Source organism: Gopherus flavomarginatus, chromosome 8 (assembly GCF_025201925.1).
Source record: "Gopherus flavomarginatus isolate rGopFla2 chromosome 8, rGopFla2.mat.asm, whole genome shotgun sequence".
NCBI lineage: Eukaryota > Metazoa > Chordata > Testudines > Testudinidae > Gopherus > Gopherus flavomarginatus.
Genome location: NC_066624.1, coordinates 53102010 through 53124902, shown reverse-complemented (window position 1 = coordinate 53124902; position 22893 = coordinate 53102010). Strand labels below are relative to the sequence as shown.

At 49.0% G+C, this 22893-nt stretch overlaps 1 protein-coding gene across 5 annotated transcripts in view; it reads left to right on the top strand.

The window, feature by feature from the left end:
- Positions 1 to 22893, top strand: part of MID2 (midline 2) — a 440591-nt gene that overhangs the window by 396513 nt on the left and 21185 nt on the right. For 4 of the 5 annotated variants that reach the window (XM_050965458.1, XM_050965459.1, XM_050965456.1 and 1 more), the window contains one exon: positions 16725 to 19753. The exons of the other annotated variant lie outside the window; for it this stretch is intronic. In XM_050965458.1, the coding sequence (XP_050821415.1) occupies positions 16725 to 17127 (403 nt within the window). In that variant the 3' untranslated portion in view covers positions 17128 to 19753. Of the gene's footprint in view, positions 1 to 16724; positions 19754 to 22893 lie in introns of those variants that run through there. 5 annotated transcript variants of the gene reach the window in all.

The window sequence follows — 22893 nt, the reverse complement described above, 5'->3', positions numbered from 1 at the left end:
GTCTCACTGAGTTGTGCAGGGCCAGGAGCCGGCCGGAGGGAGCTGGAGGCTGAGTGAGAGTGTGGTGTGTTCATGCCTGGGTTGGCACATGAACAGATTCTCCATTGCCCTGCAGCCTGGAGTCTTTTCTGCCTGTGCATGGTGAGTTTAAAACGCTGCTATTATAATGGAGTGGTGTCTTGCACTCACTGGCCATGGCCAGAAATGGCTGCAGGGTTGGGGACAAATGACGCGTGGGCTTGGAGCTGCAGCGAGAGGAGTTTGTCTCTGAGGATCCTTCAAATACAGTCCATGAGAATGGGACCATGTCAAGAAATATCAAGCAGACTCAGCAGATTCTTCATTCCCCCTTGCTAGCTGCTCTGAGCTCACTGCAGAGCAATGGCTCCTTCTGGGCAGCTTCTTTGAGTGTGCAGCATTCATTGAGTGTGCAGGGATGGAGACTGCTGCTGCTCCTTCCCTCCCAGTGACATACATTGCCTTGTCTCCTCTCCTGGAGGTGCCTTCACCCCAAGGAGAACTTGTACCCAGCCTTTGAGATGCTCCCTTTCTGAGCACAGTCTGTGTGGCCAAGCCCTGCCTTGGCCAGCACCACAAGGGAATTGATGTGGCACCCCTTGGGTTTGCTGCTGGGGCAAGTCAGGCCAAGCTACTGCCACTGGGGAGCCCCAGCTCACCCCTTGCTGCTTAACAGCTACTGCGAATGGTAGCATGTCTCCTGGCTGGGGAGCTGAACACAGAGTTGCAGTCCCATCCACCCAGACCCCACAGTGGGTGCCGGGTGGAGATATCCTGCCTAACCATAGCAGTGTTGAGGGAAGACCCTCTGCCTCACTCACCTGTCACCTAGCGGGCAGGATTCAGCCTCACAAAAGGATCACTCAGCCCCTGTGATTGTAGAGACAGGACTGGAAGGGGCCTGCTTGGGTCAATGAGTCCATAGAATATCAGGGTTGGAAGGGACCTCAGGAGATCATCTAGTCCAACCCCTTGCTTAGAGGGGGACTAATCCCCAGACAGATTTTTGCCCTGATCCCTACATGGCCCCCTCAAGGACTGAGCTCCCAACCCTAGGTTTAGCAGGCCAATGCTCAAACACTGAGCTATTGCTCCAGTCCGCTGCTGTCATGGAGTTAATTAAGGACAGTAAACCCTTTCTAATTAATAGTTTCACCATTGACCTGATTCTTCCCATGGGACCAACAGCCTAACCTACTCAGCGAGTTTAGCATCTGGTCAGATGAAGCCATCTGACCAGCCTCAGAACAAACCTGGAGAATATGCAAGGCAGCATTGCCTCGTTCTCCCAGCATTTTCCAGCATCTGTTGGGAGAAGCAGAGCCTGTCATGCCACTAGCACAGTGTAGGAGGGGGAGCTACAGAGCAGCATAGAGGGGAGGCTTGGCAATTTGATTTGTAAGTTCTTTCACAGGAAGCTGAATTTTATTAGGGGCTGTGCCTTAGAAATGAATCAATTCCAAGAGTTGGTTTCTCGATGACTGAGTCATTCAGTCCCTGTAGCTGGAAAAATTAATTTAAAATATACAGCAGTATCATAGTCTCTGAGCAGAGGTGTACACAAGAGACAGCCACATGCTGCAAGTAGGCAAAAGTATAATGGGGTTGGCTACAGCTGTGACTGAGTGAGCCTGGAGCCTTGTGTCTCATGGGTCTTGTCTACACTGCCACTTTACAATGCTGCCACTTTCTAGCTCAGGGATTTGAAAAAAACACATCCTTGACCCCTGCAAGTTTCAGCGCTGTAAAGTGGCAGTGTTGGCAATGCACCAGCACTGGTAGCTACTCCCCTTGTGGGGGTGGGTTTTTTACACAGCTGTTAAAGTGCTGCCATGGCAGTACTTTAACGATGCTAGTGAAGAAATACCCATAGAAACTTACAGCACTGATCAAAGGCACAGCAGGGCCTGCAGCTTTCTGCAGCCTTCAATAAATACTCCATCACCCCTCCTCTCAGTCCTCACCCAAAAACCCAATCAAATGCCATCCCCCAAGCAAACACATCTTTGTCCCATCACTTCATTGTCACAAAGGACAATATTAGATTTGGTGCAAATGATTTGCTGATTTGCAGGGCTTCTCAGTGTGAAGACAGCTATGTCAAACTCCCTTCTCTTCCCCACTCCACGGCTGCACACAGCCAGCATTCCCTGCCTCTGTCAAGGACCAAGAGGTGCCAGCTTGTGCTGGCAGAAGCAAATCAAAAAGTAATAGAAGGAAATGAAAAGGCTCTTTGGTGGCCAAAGCTTCAATTGGCAGGTTCATTAATGACGGCCTGAGGGAAATGCCTGCAGTCCATGACATTCCTGCTTCGGTGCTTTCTCCGGCTGCTATTTCTTGGACAAAACTCCTAGCCTATACAGTTCACCTGCTAGCTCCCAGGCTGGAATATAATGAGGAACCCAACAGCTCTTCAAATGCTTCAGGGTCAAGGCTCTTCTGATGGGGCAAATAATCAGATGCTTCTCCTCTCTCTGCCCTTAGAAGATAGAGAGGAGTTGAGACAAAAGTGACCTTTCAGGAAGGATAATATAGCCCAGCTATAAGTGTATGTTCCACTCTTTGGGTACTTTAACTTTTTGATTTGTGCATGAATAGCCAAGCAAGGTTCAGATCTTCCAGATATTGCTGAGACACACCATCACATCTCTTACTAATTCCTATTCAAGCCTTGTGGAGAAATACAACTGCTCTTTCATGAACAGGCTGCCAGCTGACCTAGCCTCAGGAATGGGTGTTTGGCTATTCATGCATTCCTTCCATTCTATTCCTGCATGTTTTTCCCTGTCCTTCCTCCCACATTTTAGGGTAGTGTATGTAATGGGATCACTGTTGGGTTATACTGGAGAAAACCTAATAGCAGTGTATTTAAGGCTTCAATAGTGGCAAAAGCTTTGAAACCTCAAAGGACTCCCCCTTGAGGGTACTTATCTGGCCCTCATTACCACAGTACGCCTGCCCCTGACTCTCTTGTAAGGTATTGCCCCTCACAGCACAGCACCGCAGTGCCAAGGGACAGTGCTAGCTATTTTAAAATCAAAGAACTGAGGTGTGGAGAGCTACAGTTTTGCCTAGGATTACACAGAGAACTGGGACAAAGTAGGGAATCAAACCTGAGTTTTCCAGGTCTTAAGCTAATGCCCTAACCACTGAGCCATCCTTCCTCTCTTTTCAGAAATCTTTTTTGAAATAGATCTCAAACACAGGTGTGGTCTTACAGAGCTGTGGTAGTGATGAGAGAAACTAGCCATCTGTTCTGCACAAAAATGTGTCTCCAGTTTATTAACAAAAATCAAGAGCTGTATATTAGTTACATCAGGTTTATCTTTGTATGTAAAATGTATGGCTAGGAATATGAGCCACATACCCGCAGTGTGTTACCTCTGTTTTAAATAACATGGTAGAAGCTCAGCCTTTTAACATGTCACTTGTTCTAAAGTATCCAAATATACTGTCCCTGTAATGCAGAGTTACACAAGAAGCCAGTCTAGTTGGGGACAGATCATTCTCTCTGTCTGATTAGTCTCCCTTTAAGAGAACAAGTGCATTTTTCTGGCACTGCTGAAGTAGCAGCTGGCTCCTGGATGCTGCAGGCCACGTGAGGCACAGCAAGGCTGGCAAGTGAAAGGATGGGGTGGGGGAGTGTACATGGATGTGTGTCCTCCTGCCCCATGGCTTGGCAACCACTTTTCAATCAGCAGCATTCCACACTGGGCTATACGAATGCTGCAGAATCAGATGAATTTATGCCTGCTTTTTCTGCAGCGGTGCACATACAGCATGCACTTTGGCCTCATTAGGTTCATACCTGGTGGAGACACATGCACTTCTGACTCCCATGGTATGCACAGGCATCACTGAGGCAGAACTAGATCCAGCATGCTTGGGTTTCATTGCCTTTGAACATGTGCATTGGGGAGCTGGAATGGTCAAGCTGCATGGATGACAATTCAAATATGCCCACAGCAAGGTTAATGAGATTTGAACAAAAGAGAAAAATCCATCACAGAAGGAAATCTTGCGTGTAAATAATATCTTCTCCTTGTCAGAATGCATCCTCCCTCCTGCTCTAGGACAGTGGTTTTCAAACTTTTTTTTCTAGACCCAGTTGAAGGAAATGTCTAGGGTAGAGGGTTGGGGTCCAGGGGTGGGGCTGAGAATAAGGGGTTTGGGGTGTGGGAGGGGACCCTGGATAGGGGACCCTGGGTAGGAGTAGGGGCAGGGGGTTGGGGTGTGGGAGGGGTCAGAGCTCTGGGCTCAGGGTGCAAGTTCTGGGGTGAGGCTGGGGATAAGAGGTTTGGGGTGCAGGAAGGGGTTCCAGGTTTGAGGGGAAGCTCAGGGCTGGGGCAGGGGGTTGGGGTGTGGGAGGAGGGGTCGGGGCTGTGGGCTGGGGGTGCAGGCTCTGGGGTGGGGCCAGAGATGAGGGATTTAGGATGCAGGAAAGGGTTCCAGGTTGAGGGAGAGCTCAGGGCTGGGGCAGTGGATTGGGGCACCAGGTTGGGGTGTGGACTTTCCTCTGGCAGCTCCTGGTCAGCAGCATAGCCAGGGTGCAGAGTCAGGCTTCCCACTTGTCCTGGCACCGTGGACTGCGCTGTGCCCCAGAAGCAGCCAGCAGCAGGTCCGGCTCCTAGGCAGAGGTGCGCAAGCGGCTTTCCACAACTCTCGCCCGCAGGCATTGTCTTCCCCTCCCCAGTTCCCCTTGGCCAGTTCCCTGCCTAGAAGCCGGACCCACAGCTTACTGCTTCCGGGGAGCAGCACAGTGTCAAAACAGGTAGGCACTACCCTGCCCTAGCTGAGCAGCACTGCCAAAGGGACTTTTAACATCACGATTGGCAGTGCTGACCAGAGCGACCCAGTGCCTGACATGCTGCAGCCCAGTACAGGATTGCGACCCGAACTTTGAAAACTGCTGCTCTAGAACATTAAAAGGCCAAGAAAATGGCATTAAAAGGGTTCTGGTTTTAGGGTTACACTAATAAAAATCCAGGTAAAGCAGAAACAGAATCACAGAAAAATAGGACTAAGAGGTCATCTAGCCCAGCCTTCTGCCCAGAGGTGGGACCAAGTAAATCTAGACCATCTCTCACTGGTGTTTAAAAGCAGCAAAGAATCGTGTGGCACTTTATAGACTAACAGACGTTTTGGAGCATGAGCTTTCGTGGGTGAATACCCACTTCCTCAGATGCATGTAATGGAAATATCCAGGGGCAGGTATATATATGTGTGCTAGCAAGCAAGCTAGAGATAACGAGGTCAGTTCAATCAGGGAGGATGAGGCCCTGTTCTAGCAGTTGAGGTGTGAAAACCAAGAGAAGAGAAACTGGTTCTGTAATTGGCAAGCCATTCACAGTCTTTGTTCAATCCTGAGCTGATGGTGTCAAATTTGCAGATGAACTGAAGCTCAGCAGTTTCTCTTTGAAGTCTGGTCCTGAAGTTTTTTTGCTGCAGGATGGCCACCTTAAGGTCTGCTATAGTGTGGCCAGGGAGGTTGAAGTGCTCTCCTACAGGTTTTTGTATATTGCCATTCCTAATGTCTGATTTGTGCCCATTTATCCTTTTCCGTAGAGACTCTCCAGTTTGGCCGATGTACATAGCAGAGGGGCATTGCTGGCATATGATGGCGTATATTACATTGGTGGATGTGCAGGTGAATGAACCAGTGATGGTGTGGCTGATCTGGTTAGGTCCTGTGATGGTGTTGCTGGTGTAGATATGTGGGCAGAGTTGGCATCGAGGTTTGTTGCATGGATTGGTTCCTGAGCGAGAGTTATTATGGTGTGATGTGCAGTTACTGGTGAGAATATGTTTCAGGTTGGCAGGTTGTCTGTGGGCAAGGATTGGCCTGCCACCCAAGGCCTGTGAAAGTGTGGGATCATTGTCCAGGATGGGTTGTAGATCCTTGATGATGCGTTGGAGGGGTTTTAGCTGGGGGCTGTATGGGATGGCCAGTGGAGTCCTGTTGGTTTCTCTCTTGGGTTTGTCTTGCAGTAGGAGGCTTCTGGGTACACGTCTGGCTCTGTTGATCTGTTTCCTTATTTCCTCGTGCGGGTGTTGTAGTTTTGAGAATGCTTGGTGGAGATTTTGTAGGTGTTGGTCTCTGTCTGTCACTGGTCACTGGTGTTTGTCCATTCTGTTCTTAAAAACCTCCAGTGACAGGGATTCTACAGCCTCCTTTGGAGGCCTGTTCCAGAGTTTAACTGCCCCCATAGTTAGGAAGTTTTTATTTTCTTAAGACTAAACATGCCCAGTTTTTTTAATCTTTCCTCACAGGTCAGGTTTTCCAAACCTTTCATTTTTGTTGCTCTCCTCTGGACTCTCTTTGTTTGTTCCCATCTTTCCTGAAATGTGGTGCCCAGAACTGGACACAGTACTCCAGCTGAGGCCACAGCAGTGCCGAGCAGGACAATTACTTCCTGTTTCTTACATATGACACTCCTGTTAATACACTGCAGAATGATATTGGCCTTTTTCACAACTTCATCTCATTGTTGACTCAGATTCATATTTGTGACCCAATATAACCCCCAGATCCTTTTCAGCAGTACTACCTCCTAGCCAATGTTCCCTGTTTAGTAGTTGTGCATTTGATTTTTCCTTCCTATGTGTAGTACTTTCCACTTATCATTATTGAATTTCATCTTGTTGATTTCAGACCAAATGTCCAATTTGTCAAGGTCATTTTAAATTCTAATCCTGTTTTCCAAAGTGCTTGCTGCCCCTCACAGCTTGGTGTCATCTGTAATTTGTATAAGCATACTCTCCACTCCATTATGCACCTCATTAATGAAAATACACCGTTACCTCGATATAACGCCACCCAATATAACACGAATTGGGATATAATGCGGTAAAGCAGCGCTCTGGGGGGGCAGGGCTGCGCGCTCCGGTGGATCAAAGCAAGTTCAATATAACATGGTTTCACCTATAATACAGTAAGCTTTTTTTGGCTCCCAAGGACAGCGTTATATCGAGGTAGAGGTGTATTGAACAGTACCGGATCTAGGACAGACCCTCTGGGACCCCACAAGACACACCCTCCCAGTATGACCATTGATAATGACTTCTGAGTTCTGGCTTCCAAACAGTTGTGCTCCCACTTCATAGTAATTTTATCTAAACAACATTTCCCTAGTTTGTTTATGAGCATGCCATGTGGGACTGTATCCAAAGCATTACTAAAATCAAGATGTATCATGATCTATTGGTTTCTCCCCCTCACCCCCAATCCACTAGGCCAGTAACCCTGTCAAAGAAGGAAATTAGGTTGGTTTAGTAGGATTTGTTTTTGACAAATCCATTCTAGCTATTCCTTATAACCCAGCTATTCTGCAGGTGCTCACAAACTGATTGTTTAATCAGAGGAGGTGCTTATAAAATAGACCCACCAAATGGACTCTGGACCATGACTTGTTTTCAGAAGGGGCCTGTAAGGCCAAAGATCCCTTGATGTCCACTCAGACTCAGCACCAGGCCCACACAGATTCAGAAGGCTAGCAACATACATATCAGTGAAGGGGGGCCCATGGCTAAACATTGATAAACAGCCATTTTGATTCCTAAAATTAGCTGTAAATTTGCCCAAAAAGAAACCCACTTACATCAGAAAGCTCCCAAGCCAGTGTACTGTTAGTGCCTGTATAGGGCATGTGCCATGAGCTGGGCAAGCCTGCCAGTGTGTTTTGAAGTGTTAGAGCATTCGATAGTGCTTTCCCCATGTATCAGTGTGTGCCAGGCAGTACATGAGCAGTGCTAATGCAAGTGTCGGGTTTTGGCTGCAAGCCAGACTTGTGTTACACATAAAGTCCAATCATGGTCTAGCTTGGGGTGTTTGTATAACTTTCCTACAATTCAGCATTTCCTCTCTAATGGCTGGAAATCTGGGAAAAGATATTAACCCCAGTGATAGCTAGAAATTTCCTGGGAGAGTAAGCAGGCTAGCCTGTGCCTTTGGGATAGAATGTCATAAGTTTTAGCCCCAGGGTGCATAGAGTTCTACAATCTGCTACTGCATGAGTATGCTGGCAGATGGTAAAGGGCTCAGACAGCAAGACAGAGCCCTCAGACTTGAGACTGTCAGTCAGTTGAACCAGAACAGTAACGTTGCATATTGTATAAGAACATTGCCACTGTGAAAAGGCATATGCCCCAAATATTGTGTTTCCCAGTTTCTGCAACATTAAAAGCAAGGTAACACTCTACTTCTGGAGTATTTCTTTCTTTCTGTTGCTTTCGTTACTACATGATTAACAGAAGCTGTTTTTTAGAAATTAATTATTACAAGGTGGAGATGTGTACACACAATTTAAAAATATGTAAGAGACCTTCCTGCAAGCCTCAGAGGTGGGTGCATGTGTGTTTGTCATATTAGAACTGTGAGTTCTATTCCTAGCTTGTATCACTTCTCAAGTAGATAGGAGGTCTTGCTCAGAAATAAGGACTGTGATGGGCATAGGCGCCAACTTTCTCCAGTGCTGGTAGGTGCTCGTGCCCCCGCCCGCCCCTGGCCCTGACCCGATTCCACCCTTTCCCCACCCCTGGCCCCACCCCCATTCCAACACCTTTGGCAAAGTCCTCACCCCAGCTCCGCCTCCTCCCTGTCCCTATTGGACCCCTTCCCCAAATCCCTGCCCAAGCCCCGCCTCTTCTCCCAGCATGCTGTGTTCCCCCTCTTCCCCACTCCCAAGTGCTAGGAGTGAGGGGGAAGAAGCAGGATGTGGCAGTGTGCTCGCGGAGGAGGTGGAGGCAGAGGTGAGCAGTTGCAGGAGGAGGATCCAGACCCATTGTCATCCATCCCATTCAGAGCAGTTCTGTGTAACTAACATACTGAAGTGAGGTTCCGGGCTGGTGCCTGTGCATTGCTAATGAAATGTTTAGAGTTTGGAGCAAACAAAGAATAAGCTGTACTGAGCAGAACCACCCAGGACAAGGGTGGGCAAACTATGGCCTGTACCGTGAGCCGTTTTAAGCCGGCCTGTGGGCCGCATCACATGGCTGGGCCCCCCTCCGGCCAGGGCACAGGGTCAGGGGCCGCACCACGCAGCTCCTGGAAGCCGCAGCATGGTCCCACTCCAGCTCCTACGTGCTCGAATGGGAGCTACAGGGACAGTGCCTGCCAGTGGGGCAGTGTGCAGAGCCACCTGGCCATGCCTCCTTGTAGGAGCCAGAGAAGGGACATGCCACTGCTTCCGGGAGCCGCTTGAGGTAAGTACCACTCAGATCCTGCACCCCCTGCGCCTATCCCCACACCCCAACCCCCTGCCCCAGCCCTGATCCCCCTCCTGCACTCCAAACCCCTCAATCCCAGCCCAGAGCACCCTCCTGCACCCCAAACCTCTCATCCCCACCAGAGGCGCTGACTCCATGAGTCCTCCAGGGCTGGAGCGCCCACAGGGAAAAATTGCTGGGTGCTCTGCACCCACCGGCAGGCAAGCTCCCTTTCCCGCCTCCCTAGCTCACCTCCGCCTCCTCCTCTGAGCATGCTGCATCCCCGCTTCTTCTCCCAGGCTTGCCACCGTGAAACAGCTGTTTGGCGGCGTAACAAGCTGTGGAAGGGAGCTGGGTGGAGCGGGAACATGGTGTGCTCAGGGGAAGAGGTGGGGCTGGGGCATGGATTTGGGGAAGGAGTCCAATAGGGGCAGGAAGGGGGTGGAGTTGAGGCAGGGACTTTGGAGAAGGGGTTAGAATGGGGGTGGGGCAAGGGTTGGAGGGGGCGGGGCAGGGGTGGAGTCGGAGCACCCGTCGGCACCAGGAGAAGTAGGCGCCTATGGTCCCCACCCCAGAGTTCGCACCCCCAATTGGCACCTGCACCCCTTCCCATGCCCATTCCCCAGCACTATTCCCCCCTCTTGCTCTCTGAACCCCTCAGTCCCAGCCCAGAGCACCCTCCTACACCCCAAACTCCTCATCCCCAGCTCCACCCCCGAGCTGGCACCCCCAACCAGAGCCCTTACCCCCTCCCACACCCCAACCCCAATTTTGTGAGTATTCATGGCCCGCCATACAATTTCTATTCCCCGATGTGGCCCTCAGGCCAAAAAATTTGCCTACCCCTGACCAACGAAATGGCAAAAGCTCAAAACTTGTGAAAATTTGAACAGGCTGTTGTGAAACCAGCAAAAGGCTCCTCCTTCACCCCAGAACTAACCCCCTGCCTCATTTCAAGATCCTCCAACAAACCACGTGGGTTATAGATCTCTTCATATCAATTAGAAGAATTTTTATGATGGAAAGTGTTAGGCATCCTCAGTATAGGGCTTGTTGCTGTTCCCCTGTAATGTCCCCAAAACTCACATTGTTACTGAGTGGAGTTTAGGGGAAATGCTCACACTTTCCCACAGCCTTCCTAAAAACAGTAAAACAATAAAACACTCTGTCAGAGGCTGGGTAATTGTGTGGCCAGTATTTATGCTCAGTAGGCCAATCAATCAGTTCTCACAATGCAGGCACCTACTGGTCACTACAGGGCCCGGAAGGCAGTTCACTCATACACAGGACTGCACCAAGGGGCAGATGCTCTAGGATTTGGGGCTGGTTTGTTTTTGCTTCGTTGGTTTCCTGAAGCACCCAAGATTGCCCAATGGTCTCTAAACTGGTACAAATCCCATGTTCCTGTCACTGGGAGCTGGCATGTTCCCTTCTGCCTTGGCTGATTCCTAATGCATCCACACTCTCTGCTGGAGGCTCTCGGGCCCCTCACAATCTGACAAACCTTCCAAGAGCCCTGATACCCCCAAATCCTTTCTCCACCCCCTCATGAACGCCAGCATATCCTTCCCACTGCCAAGCCCTCCTTTAAAGTCCCTTCTACTGCCCCCTGAACACCTATTTCCAGATTGTCCCACTAGTGAGTGAATTGTTGAATGGGTTAATCCCACATGTGATCTGAGTGTAGCACATGGGCCACAAGCTGCTGCCACATGTTTCTCTGTGATGAGGTCACCCTCAAAGCTCCCCAGGTGTTAAAACAACACCCTTTCATCAGGAAGCCCCTGCTGCACTCAAATTTGGCTATGAAGAATTGTGGTTTGCTGAACTCTAAGAAAGCCCTGGCAGCCAGATTGCTTGGAAGGCTCTGCTTCTGATCATCACATGCATGTTGTGTGTTAGCCGTGAGCCATTACAGAAACATCGTCAAGCTGATCCAATTTTTAAAGCTGTTTTGCCTTGGCTGTCACAATGGGCCTAAAATGGAAGGCTTCTGCTGAAAGAGCCTGGCTGTGTCACTTCTAGCCCTCTTCCTTCCTGACAGGGTGAGATTGTGCTAGGAAGAAATAATGTTTTCGTAGCAGCACTGTGGCAGGTTTATTTTCTATAGAATAAAGATGGTTTTATACTGCTTTTACACTGTTACATGAAAGGCTGTGGCAGCCCATTCTACGTGTCATGAGGCTCAGCGCAGGAGGAAACAGATGGCTTGTTGTGAAGCAGCTGGATAGCGTATACACTGAAAACTAACAGTTTCTTTGCTGAAACCACTGTGAAATCTCCAGGGGATAAGAGGATAGGTTCTCTCATGAATCACTAACTGGTTAAAAGCTAGGAAACAAAGGGTAGGAATAAATGGTCAGTTTTCACAATAGAGAAATGTAACTAGCGGGATCCCCCAAGAATCTGTACTGGGACCTTTGCTGTTCAATGTATTTATAAATGCTCTGGAAAAGGGAGTGAATAGAGAGGCAACATTTGTAGATGATATAAAATTACTCAGGATAGTTAAGTCCAAAGCAGACTGTGAAGAGTTACAAAGGGATCTCACAAAACTGGGTGATTGGGCAACAAAATGGCAGATGAAATTCATTGCTGATAAATGCAAAGTAATGCACACTGGAAAACACAATCCCAACTATGTATATAAAATGTTGGGATCTAAAATTAGCTGTTACCACTCAAGAAAGAGATCTCGGAGTCCTTGTTGGTAGTTCTCTGAAAACGTCCACTCAATGTGCAGTAGCAGTCAAAAAAGCGAACAAAATGTTAGGAACCACTAAGCAAGGGATAGATGAGAAGATGGAAGATATCATAATTCCTCTATATAAATCCATGCTACGCCCACACCTTGACTACTATGTGCAGTTCTGGTCACCCTATCTTGAAAAAGATATATTGGAATTGGAAAGGATACAAGGATGGGCAAAAAAATTATTAGCATCATCCATATGAGGAGAGATTAAAGAGATGGGAACTTTTCAGTTTGGAAAAGAGATGACTAAGAATGGATATGATAGAGGTCTATACAATTGTGACTGGTGTGGAGAAAGTGAAGAGGGCAGTGTTATTTACTCCTTTTAGGGTGACCAGATGCCCTGATTTTATAGGGACAGTCCCACTATTCAGGCCTTTTTCTGATATAGGCGCCTATTACCCCACACACTCTGTCCCGATTTTTTACACTTGCTATCTGGTCACCCTAACTCCTTCAGATAACACAAGAACCAGGCATCACTCAATTAAATTAATAGACAGCAGGTTTAAAACACACAAAAGGAAGTATTTCTTCACACAATACATAGTCAATCTGTGGAACTCTTTGCCAGGGGATGTTGTGAATGGTTCAAAAAAGAACTAGATAAGTTTATGGAGGTTAGCCAAGCTATTAGCCGAGATGGTAAGGGATTCAACCCCATGCTCTAGGTGTCCCTAGCCTCTGATTGCCAGAAGCTCGGAGTGGATGGCAAGGGACGGATCACTCAATGGTTTCCCTATTCTGTTCAGTCCCTCTGAAGCACTTGGCATTAGCCACTATTGGAAGACAAGATACTGAGCTAGATGGCCCATTGGTCTGGCCTGGTATGGCCAGTCTTATGTTTATTCTGAAGAGTGCATTCAGTTCTCTGTATTATTAGTGTGGTGATCATGCCTGGAGTTCCACCCATCTAAGACACAAGGAGAACTCTCACCGTTAAAAATGTACACCTTATTTCTGGTCTGTATTTGTCTAGCTTCAACTTCCAGCCACTGGATCTTATTAGACCTTCCTCGGCTGGATTGAAGAGCCCATTATTAAATATTTGTTCCCCATGTAGATAGATAGAGCCTTATCAAGTCACTCCTTAACCTTCTCTTTGTTAAACTACATAGATTGAGCTCCTTAAGTCTATCTCTATAAGGCAGGTTTTATAACCTTTTACTTATTCTCATGACTCTTCTCTAAACCCTCTCCAATTTTTCAACCTGCATCTAAAATTGTGGGCCCCAGAACTGTACACAGGATCCCAGCAGCAGTTGCACCAGTCCCAAATCCAGAGGTAAAATAGCCTCTCTACTCCTACTCTAGATTCCCATGTTTATGCATCCCAGGAGCTCATTTGCTCTTTTGGCTACAGCATCACACTGCTGGGCACTCATGTTCCGCTGATTATCCAACACCTTCTCTCCTCCCCCCAAAAAAAATCTTTTTCAGAGTCCCTGCTTCCCAGGATAGCACTTCCCCACCCTGTAGATATGGCCTACATTCTTTGTTCCTAGACAATACATTTACATTTAGCCACATTACAACACACTGTTTGCTTGCATCCAGTTTACCAAGTGATCCAGATCGCTCTTTATCAGCGACCTGTCCTCTTCATTCTTTATCTCCCCTCTCCCATGAAATTTTGTGTCATCTGCAAATTTTATTAGTGAGGATTTTATGTTTTCTTCCAGTTCTTTGATAAATATATTAAATAGCATAAGGCCAAGACCCAAGCCCTGCTGGCCCCCACTGGAAACAGACCCACTCGATGATGATTCCCCTGTTACAATTACATTTTGAGACCTGTCTGTTACGTGTGTTAGCAGTGAACGGGGGAGGAGTAATTTGGAGCTGCTTGGGAGAGTTGTGATTGTGACATGAGGATTGTGTCTCTGAACCCTTCTCTTCCGCGCCCCCCCCCCCCATGTGTGTGATGAAAGAAAAGGGGCTCGTGGACTGCGAGGATCCAGTCTGCAGCGGGTCTGTACAGGAATGTGCAGCTTGTGTCAGGAGTAGGCTACTGGGGTGGGATACAAGAGTAGGCTGGATTGAATGATGGGATGGGGAAAGTCCAGGTTTAGGGGTTGCCTGTGTGCAAGTGTGAAGGGGCTGTAGAAGGGTACAAAGTGGTGGTTACATTTGACAGATGTGGTGTTCTGTTGAGGGAGCAGTGTTTGAGCGCAGGGTAGGTACATGTAGTGCCTGGCTATTACTGTGACAAGGCAGAGTGGGAGTGTGTGTGTCAGGGCATCACTCAAAGAGGGCAGAGTTAAGGCTGTGCGGGCATTTACCTTATCTCTGTATTTCCTGGGTTTCAGAGGTTTGAGTTTTGCTGAGCCTGGCACAAGGTATCACCTGGCAGCCTGAACTCTGCATTAGCGAAGGGTTTTTCCTATTTAGTTTCCTAGTAGTTTAAACAGAGACATGTTTTTTAGTAGGAGCTACTGGTCATTTAGACTGTTGTATTCTCACCTCGTTGTTAAGTTGATATGCTACTGTGCCTAGGTAATAATCAAAAGCCCTAGCTCTGATCTAGTGCTTTTCATCAGTAGATCTCAGAGAACTTTAGAGCATTACCCCCATTTTACAGAAGGGAAACTGAGGCATAGAGCAGCAACTTGCCCAAGATCACCCAGCCAGTGGCAGAGCTAGCAATAGTTCCAGTCCAGTGACCCCTCCACCTGGATACACGGATGCCTTGTTATTCTTCAGTGCTCCCTCACCTCCTGAATGGTTTGTTATACTGGAATGGTCTGGCTTTGAAAGGTTTGCAGTGTGTAGCTGCTAACAGGGCCCTAGAGAAATCCCATCCATGCTCTATGTCCCAAACCTTGACAGTTTTATGGCAGGCTTGTTACAGTAACTGACTTGTTAGCAGGTGAGAGCAGGCTAGTATGTCTCCTTCTCCACCCTCTGCCCACCCCTCACCTCCAACACTTATTCCCTCCCCCCCTTCCCGTCCCACTAAGCCATGAACTGGCCCTGCAAAAACCAGGGATATGTCTGAAGTTGCTCCTTGCTGTCTCCTGCCCTGCGCTGCTGTGGACACATGTCTGTCACAGGCCTGGTCTACACTGGGGGGGGTTGTCGATGTAAGATACGCAACTTCAGCTACATGAATAGCGTAGCCGAAGTCGAAGTATCTTAGATCGATTTACGTGTCGCCCTCACGGCGCGGGATCGATGTCCACGGCTCCCCCAGTCGACTCTGCTACCGCATTCGCTCTGGTGGAGTTCCGGAGTCGATGGGAGCACGTTCAGGGATCGATATATCATGTCTAGATGAGACGTGATATATCGATCCCTGAAAAATCGATCACTACCCGCCGATACGGCGGGTAGTCTGGACATACCCACAGACTATTACTGGAGGGCCTCATGCTACCGGGTTCTGTAGCCCAAGCTGCACACTGAGCTGGGCCCCTCACTTTCATTCCCCCCCCCCCACACACACACACACACATAGCGAGGACTCCTGCCCCTGCTTCATCCAGAATTCCCCAGCCATGCCCCTAGCCCTCGCACCCAGCCCCCTTCCCCCCACACAGGGGGGATGTGTATTTTAACTATTAATTTTCTGGATTTCAGATGTTTAAATTTGTTGCCTTCATTCCCTGCACCCCAGATCCAAGCTCACATGGAGGGTCAGGAAGAGGGACTCAGACATCCCTGGGGGAGCAGGGTCCCCCAGACTTGCATATAACAAGTAGGGGGCTCTGTCCCCTTGCAGAGGCGTAGGGCTCCCCCACTCCCATCACACACAAGGAAGGGGAGAATTCAAGGCTGAAAGCTCCACCCCTAAACCCCCAACTTCCTCTGCTACACCTCATATTCCCCAACCTCTCCTGTCTTCTCCCCTCCTACTTCCCCAATATCTCCCCCCTTATCTGAGTCCCCCAACCTCTAACGCTCCCCACCATCCATTCATCGCACCCCATAATACCCCTATCCCTCACTGCAGACCCAAACCCCTCTTCCCCCTATTACTGCCTACTCTTCCATCCCTGGATACCCTGCCTCTCCCAGTGAGGACTTGCATGCATACTTTCTTTTCAAAAAATAGTTTCAGCACCTTCCGAATATTCTGCTGTGCTTCGATTCCATTTCCCCAAATCAGAAATTCTCGGTGACAGAGCAATATGTCTCCCTTTTTAATTTCAGATTTCTGCTCTGAGTTGTTTGAATTGCCAATGCCTGGGGCGATGCTCAGATTCAATGACCAAAACACACCCTCAGAGCCGCCCAGGTCTTGCGATGTAGCGGTAGTACTGGTTTTCCAGATGGGTAGCCTTGCTCTCTGCATGTGCTCAGTGTAATACAGTAGGAACTAGAATGGGCACTTGAGGCTTGTGAAAATTTTAACTAGAGAAGCAAAATCTTTTTGAAATGACACTGTAATTTGATTTCCCCCAAAGAGCCATCGGGTGCCATGCACTCTGTCTTCGAGCATTGCAGACCCTGGTGCAATGAGCTGACCCTTGGTTTGATCTCTATCTGTGAGCAAAATAAGATTGCCTTTAAGAAAAGCTGGGAGTTTTGTCAGGGGCTGCATCTTGGGAACCCCTTGGTCAACTGTCCCCAAATTTGGGCCACTGACCAAACCCCATGTGCCCATAAGGTGCACCAAATTTCAAGGGAATTGGAGTAACCGTGTACATTTTAGGGCAAATTTTAAATTGATGGCTGGATGAGCCCTCCGGGACATGGTTTGTGCATTCTGGAGGGTCTAGGTCAGTAACATGTGTCCCTCTCCTAGGTACGCCATCGGCATCGCCTATAAATCAGCCCCAAAGAATGAGTGGATTGGCAAGAACTCCTCGTCCTGGGTCTTCTCCCGCTGCAGCAGCAACTTTGTGGTGAGACACAACAACAAGGAAATGCTGGTGGATGTTCACCCACAGATGAAGCGCCTGGGCATCCTCCTGGATTATGACAACAACATCCTGTCCTTCTATGACCCGGCCAGTTCTCTCCATCTCCATACGTTCAACGTTTCCTTCATCCTGCCGGTGTGTCCAACGTTTACTATCTGGAACAAATCTTTGATGATCCTGTCGGGTCTGCCTGCTCCAGATTTCATCGATTACCCGGAGCAGCAGGAGTGTAACTGCCGACCGCAGGAGTCCCCGTATGTATCAGGGATGAAAGCCTGCCACTAAGCAGCAGCCAGCCCCTGTCGTGCTCCACAGTGGATCACAGGGAATGTTTGTGGGGGCTTTTGAAAGCTGGATAGGAAAGCAGACCCTGCCACCAGAGAAATAACGCTCAGCGAGTGAGCACCTCCCACAGGAGTTTCATTTTTAAGGGAAAAACAAAACTTTAAAAGCGATTGAAATAAACTCTGTGGCTAAACTCTGTGTGTGCGGGAAGGCGGCTTGAGAAACTCCTTTGTAGCGGGATGGTTTTCCTGCAGCTGGACTGTCACACGGCTTGGTTGGGTGTGAGCGGAGGGGGATGTGGGCAGGGTTTGTTCCGGGGCCCTCTAGGAGTGTGGGCGAGGGAGGGGATCCTGGGCAGAGCAGGATGTTGCCTGGTAGGGGCCAGCTTGAGCACCAACCGGCTCCACTGACCATCGCCATTCAGATGGGGGGCTGCAATCGGCTGCATCTCAGGAAGGATCCATCACATAAGCAGCGTGGCTTTCAGTGTCACCCAGACAGGTGGCTGCAGCCAACCATCCAGAGCCATTTAACTGTTTGCAGATTGTGAAAGTGGAACCTCCTCTGAAAGAGCCATCCAGCCGCGTCGCCTGTGGGGTGTGGCTAGAGTGTTTAGCTGACAGGGGCACGCACTTCTTCCCACTCGGGGGGATGCTCAGACCTGAAATCTGGCTCCAGTGCTCCTTTTTCTTCCGTTATAACTGCTTCCTTTGGGAGGCCCTTTGTCATTATACATCAGGGAGTCCCCAGCCAAGCCCAGCTCTGGCTGATATCTATCTGTGCAAAATGGAGCAAGCTGAGGTGTCTGTCCCCTCCAGTGCCCATCTAGGGCCTGTGGAGAACACAGGCCCCATCATGCAATGCTGCTTCTTGAGGCTGGGCTAGGTCATGCTCCATGGTAGAGATGCGGCTGGCAAAAGGCTGCACTGGTTTAATGTAGGCCATTGGGAGTGGGGAAAGGGCCCAGTGTCACCTGGTGCTGCTGCTGCCGAGCAGGGGGAGTGGAAGCTGGCCAGACAGCACCATCTCCAGAGAAGCAGGAGGGAGCCAGTGGGCCGTGAGGTGTATGACTACTGTAGTGTACAAGGACTGTATCCATTATTTATGCCTCTGCACACAGCCCTGCTCAGAATTCACTTTCTCCTCTATATGTTGTGTTGGTGTGAGGGTTAACTGGGGGCTACAAGGGAGTAAATCCGGAAGACCAAATATGAGCGCTGATAGCAAGCAGACAGCCTGGCCTGGCAAAGTCCGTCTAGCTCGTTCTCTGTCCCATGCTGGCTGGTTCTTGGGGTCACCTCCGGAGTCAGTGCTGAGCTGTTCCTTTTACTCTGAAGTTAACCCATGGGGCAGAGATCAGAATCCAGCCCCCAGGCCTTTATGTTTGGGTAACTCTGACCCCCGTCATGCAGAGACTTGCCCAAGGTTTTTGTTCCCCATGAATCCCAGCTGGTTTGACCCTCCCTGGCAGGCACCTTGTGTCATCACTTATGCTGCAACCGAGCAAGGGCAAGTTCTGCCAATCCTGAGCTCTTCCCTTCCTGATGCTGGGGGAGCATGTTGCATAGATAGCTGTGAATGACAACAGGAGCTGGGCAGGGGAGGACGGGCCTGCATGTGTCAGAGGAACCGCAGGTCATGAGGAGACAGTGCCCAAAGCACGCAGAAAGCTGCCTCGTGGGGCCTTTGATCTGATTTGGGAGAGGGATAGGCAATGTCTTAACTTCCATAGGTGCAAAGGGAATGTCATCACCAGCAAGTGCGACTTACGATGTCTCAGTTCCAGCTGCTTCTGCAGCCATGGGCAGGTCTAGCCTAGGTTTGCAGACTTCCACACCAGAGCTGGTCCTGCTGCAGACCCTCATTCCATGCTGTGAACATGGCTGTCTGAATATCAGTCTACTGGCTTTTAAAGTCTGGTTCTTTCACACAGCTGGTGCTGTTCTGCTGGGGACCCAGCATCCAACCAGCTTTTAGAACTGGTGCTAACAAAACCTCTGAACCTTGGGAAGTCTCTCCTTTGGAACGAGATTTGGCTCTTTTGCCCAGCCAAGCACCAGGCTGACAGTATTGGCTAGTGCCGGTCCAGGGGCCAGGTTCAGTGTGTTCTTTGGAATGTCCCTTCTGTTAGTCTCTCCTTGGTTTTGTTGCACGGGGCTGTGTGATCCAGGACAGGAGAAGTTGCCCGACTGCCCTTGTGTGGGTTAAAACTCTGCTTAACTTTTCCTTGGAAGAGACCTCTGGACCTTGCTGATCAGAAATCTACCTCACAGCCCAGCCTCCGGGGAGCAGGTGGATTGATTGATCCGGGGGTAGTCTTAGTGCATGGGCTACTTAGTGTTAGGATGGAGTTGGCAGAGCATAGTTCACCTGGCTGGAGGAAGGTTCTTGCCTAGTTTCAGGAGTGGAGGTCAGAGAGAGCCTGGTTTGGCTCAGATGGAGTGAACTGTGACGTGTGCACTGGACCGCTGGCTGCTGTAAAGTCCTGCTGCTAGGCTTTGAGGATGCTGGTTTGGAGACAGGCAGCCTGTGGACCAAACCCAGCCCCTCTGCATACATCCCAGTATTGCCCCTTGTGACTTGTCTGAGTTCACTTAATGCCTCCTTCCTTCCTGCCGGCCCTCAGCTATCTTTCGGTTCTCTCTGGCAGCTTTCCCATACATCTCCATTCCTACCTTGCCCTGCAGCTAAGCCCAGAATCATTTTAAGCAGATAAATTGCCATTTGCAGGTTGATGTTTTTCTTTTCCCTTTGTGCTAACCCAGAGTGTTCCCAACGGGGGGGCTGCTTGTAACGGAAGCTCTCTCAAACAGATGCCTGCACACTGTAGATGGATTTTAACATTTGAAAAACAGGGGCCAAGCTTTTCGGCTGTCTGTCCTCTGCAGATAGAAATGGATCCTCAAAGCTTCCCTGTTGCATCATGGCCTTTGCCTCCCACTCATTAGCGAGCAATCCCATTGGTGAAAATGCCCAGTGTCATATGACGCTGTGACAGTTCCAGCCAGTCTGAGCCTATCCAGCCTCTGCTGCCCATGGTTGGAATTAACATAGAAATGTTTTCTTCCTTTTTCTATCATCCTGTCGGAAGCAGGTGGCAGGATTGGAGGGGACCGGTTCAAGTCATTGCAGGAAGTTCATTTGTCATCTGTATTTCTGCCTCATGCAGAGCTCTGCGGCTGCTAGATGTTTTTATCATAGTAAATCCATTGTATCTGATTTGGGATGTGGTGAAAATCTGGTTACAGCAAAACCTGTCATACTTTCTCTTCATATGTAACGTAACTGGGGTTTGGGTTGCTCTTTTTTTTTTTTTTTTTGGTTTTTATTTTTTTGGCAATTTCTTTGTTAATGTGTATATATATAAATATAATATAATATATATATATGTATTGGCCATGTTTGTGTATGGAGGAGCTGCTGCCACATCTGACATTGCACTCATTCTGGTAATCTCGTCTTTGCACATTATATCAACCTTAGAGGGACCCTCATTTGAGCTGAAGACACAGAAGTCAGTCATGTTAAAGCCAAAAGCCACAGCTCCCAGATAAGGATTCCACTCCTTATCAGTTTCACATGCAATCTTTTCAAATCACTTTTTCTCTGTCAACTGGGCTCTCTTCTCTCTACTCAAAATCATCTGGAACTCTGAAGCCATATCACAGGCTGTTTTCTGTCGGAGGGAGGAGGGGAAAATGCTGTTATGCTGCTATACGAACTAGCAACCAAGATGCCTTAACTAATCCAAAGCCCCAGTAGCCACATCACAAAGTGAGGTAGCCCTGTTTAGACATTTTAGTGAGTGAGACGAAATCATGGCAGTAAATTAGATAATCACAGCGGAGACCGTCACAAGAGTTTGTGTGGGGCAAACGTAAAGTTGAGATTCCAGTGCAGGACGCTGATATTGTATAACCAGAGTCTCCTGTTATAATCCTTCACAACAATCCAGGTGCCTTTTCCAGGATCCCTTCCTAGGCACAGGAGAGACCCCAGCTGAGCTGCCGTATTAGAAAACCCCCACAGCCTGGCCATGTAGGGCTGACTGGGCAGAATGGGGGGGGGGAGCTGCTCTTGCAGGAGAGCTCTGTGTTGTCTGTTAGACTTACTCAAGCACCTGCTCTTGTGGGGCAAATCAAACTGTGGCAAGCTGCTGGAGTTTCCAGAACTGTGAGCCCCTGTGTTACACACCTCAGCCTCAGCAAGTGCGAGTGTTGCTGCTACTAAGCTCTTCAGGACTCTGCCTGGCCAAACCTGGCCTAGCCGGTAACAATCAGTGAAGCCCAGTTCCTGAGTTCCTCAGAGATGTCGCTATGCAGTGCTCAGCCACTTGGTCTGTAGCACTCACCAAACCTTATCAGATTTGCTGCTCCTTTAAATAACCCGTACATAGCTGCTTATTAACTTAATGGGAGCTGACAAACCTTCCGCTTCAAACAGAGCACTGAGTGGGTTTATGATAAAAGTAAAACAAGTTTATTACCAAAAGGGTGGAGGGTTAAGAGATACCAAGCTGAAAGACTAAAGATAAAAATGGTTGCAAACAAACAAAAGTAAAACACACTTCTGTGACTAACACTCAGCTTTAGTTGTCGTTCAAGATGGTTTCCCTACGTACAGCAACTTCTCCAGTGAGACTGGCTGGGATCCACCCTGACACAATCAAAGTTCTGGTTACTTTGGTCCCTCAGGAGACAGATAACCTAGGGGTTTGCTCCCCCTCTCTGTATAGCCTTGGACATGGGTAAAGTGCCTTTCTCTTGCTGTGTGTGGATGCCATGCTGTCTGGTGTAGACTCCAGGCTGGTTCCTCCCTCGCTGGTGATTTTCACAGTGCAAATGTTCTCTTCCTGCAACCCGACACAATTGGCAACCCACTGAATTTGGCCACACTTTGGTTAGCCTTTTTCCGTTGCCTAAAAAAAGCCTGTTTCTCAAAGCTCCCCTGACATTTTAGTCACGTATTTCCAGCACATCTGTGAAGTTCCGTGTGGGTTAACCATACTTGCATCACACAGGAATATTAATGATCAGTGAGTTATTAGTTTTCCAGTGGTCTATTACATACCATCTTTTGGGTAAGTCCCATGAGAATCGCGTGTCATCTGGCATTGGGCTGCATGCAGGGGCACAAACACTTAGCTACCCATATATAGTGGTAGGTAACAAACACTTCCATCCTAAAGCAGAGGAGCTCGTGCTGTGGCTGGTGCCTTGCTGGAGGGACTGTAGGGAGATGGCTGGTCGTACGGGGCTGGCTCTTTCCCCCAGCTGCTCAGTCACATTCAAAGAAGGTTCAATATGTGCCCATATAAAATCTTCCCATATGCCTTGTCCCTGCCAGTGATCACTGCTCTGGGGCTGGTGTAGGCTTGTAAAAGTGAAGCGGGGGGTGGGAGGGCTCTTGGAAACAACGTCACCATGAGCTGTTTCATGAAAAGGGCTGAGAAAGGCTACCAATGAGCTATGCAGAGAGTCCAAATTATGGCCCTGTGGCCAGCAGGCTTGCATGAGTGGAACAGAGCAGAATGGGGCCACTGAGTGCACGAACGGCACCCACTGCTGCACAAGCAGGTCAGCACAGCTGTGCAGCACAGGGGTGTTTGGCACCCACTGTGTGGCACCAAAGGGGCAGCAAATAGGCAGAGTTTTAGTTATCCAAATTGGCGCACAGCCAGGTAACCAGTATCTGCAGCCCCCTCCTCTCGTGGGAAGTGTCAGGGATTCAGGATCTCCATTGTACATGCCCTCTGACAACCAGCAA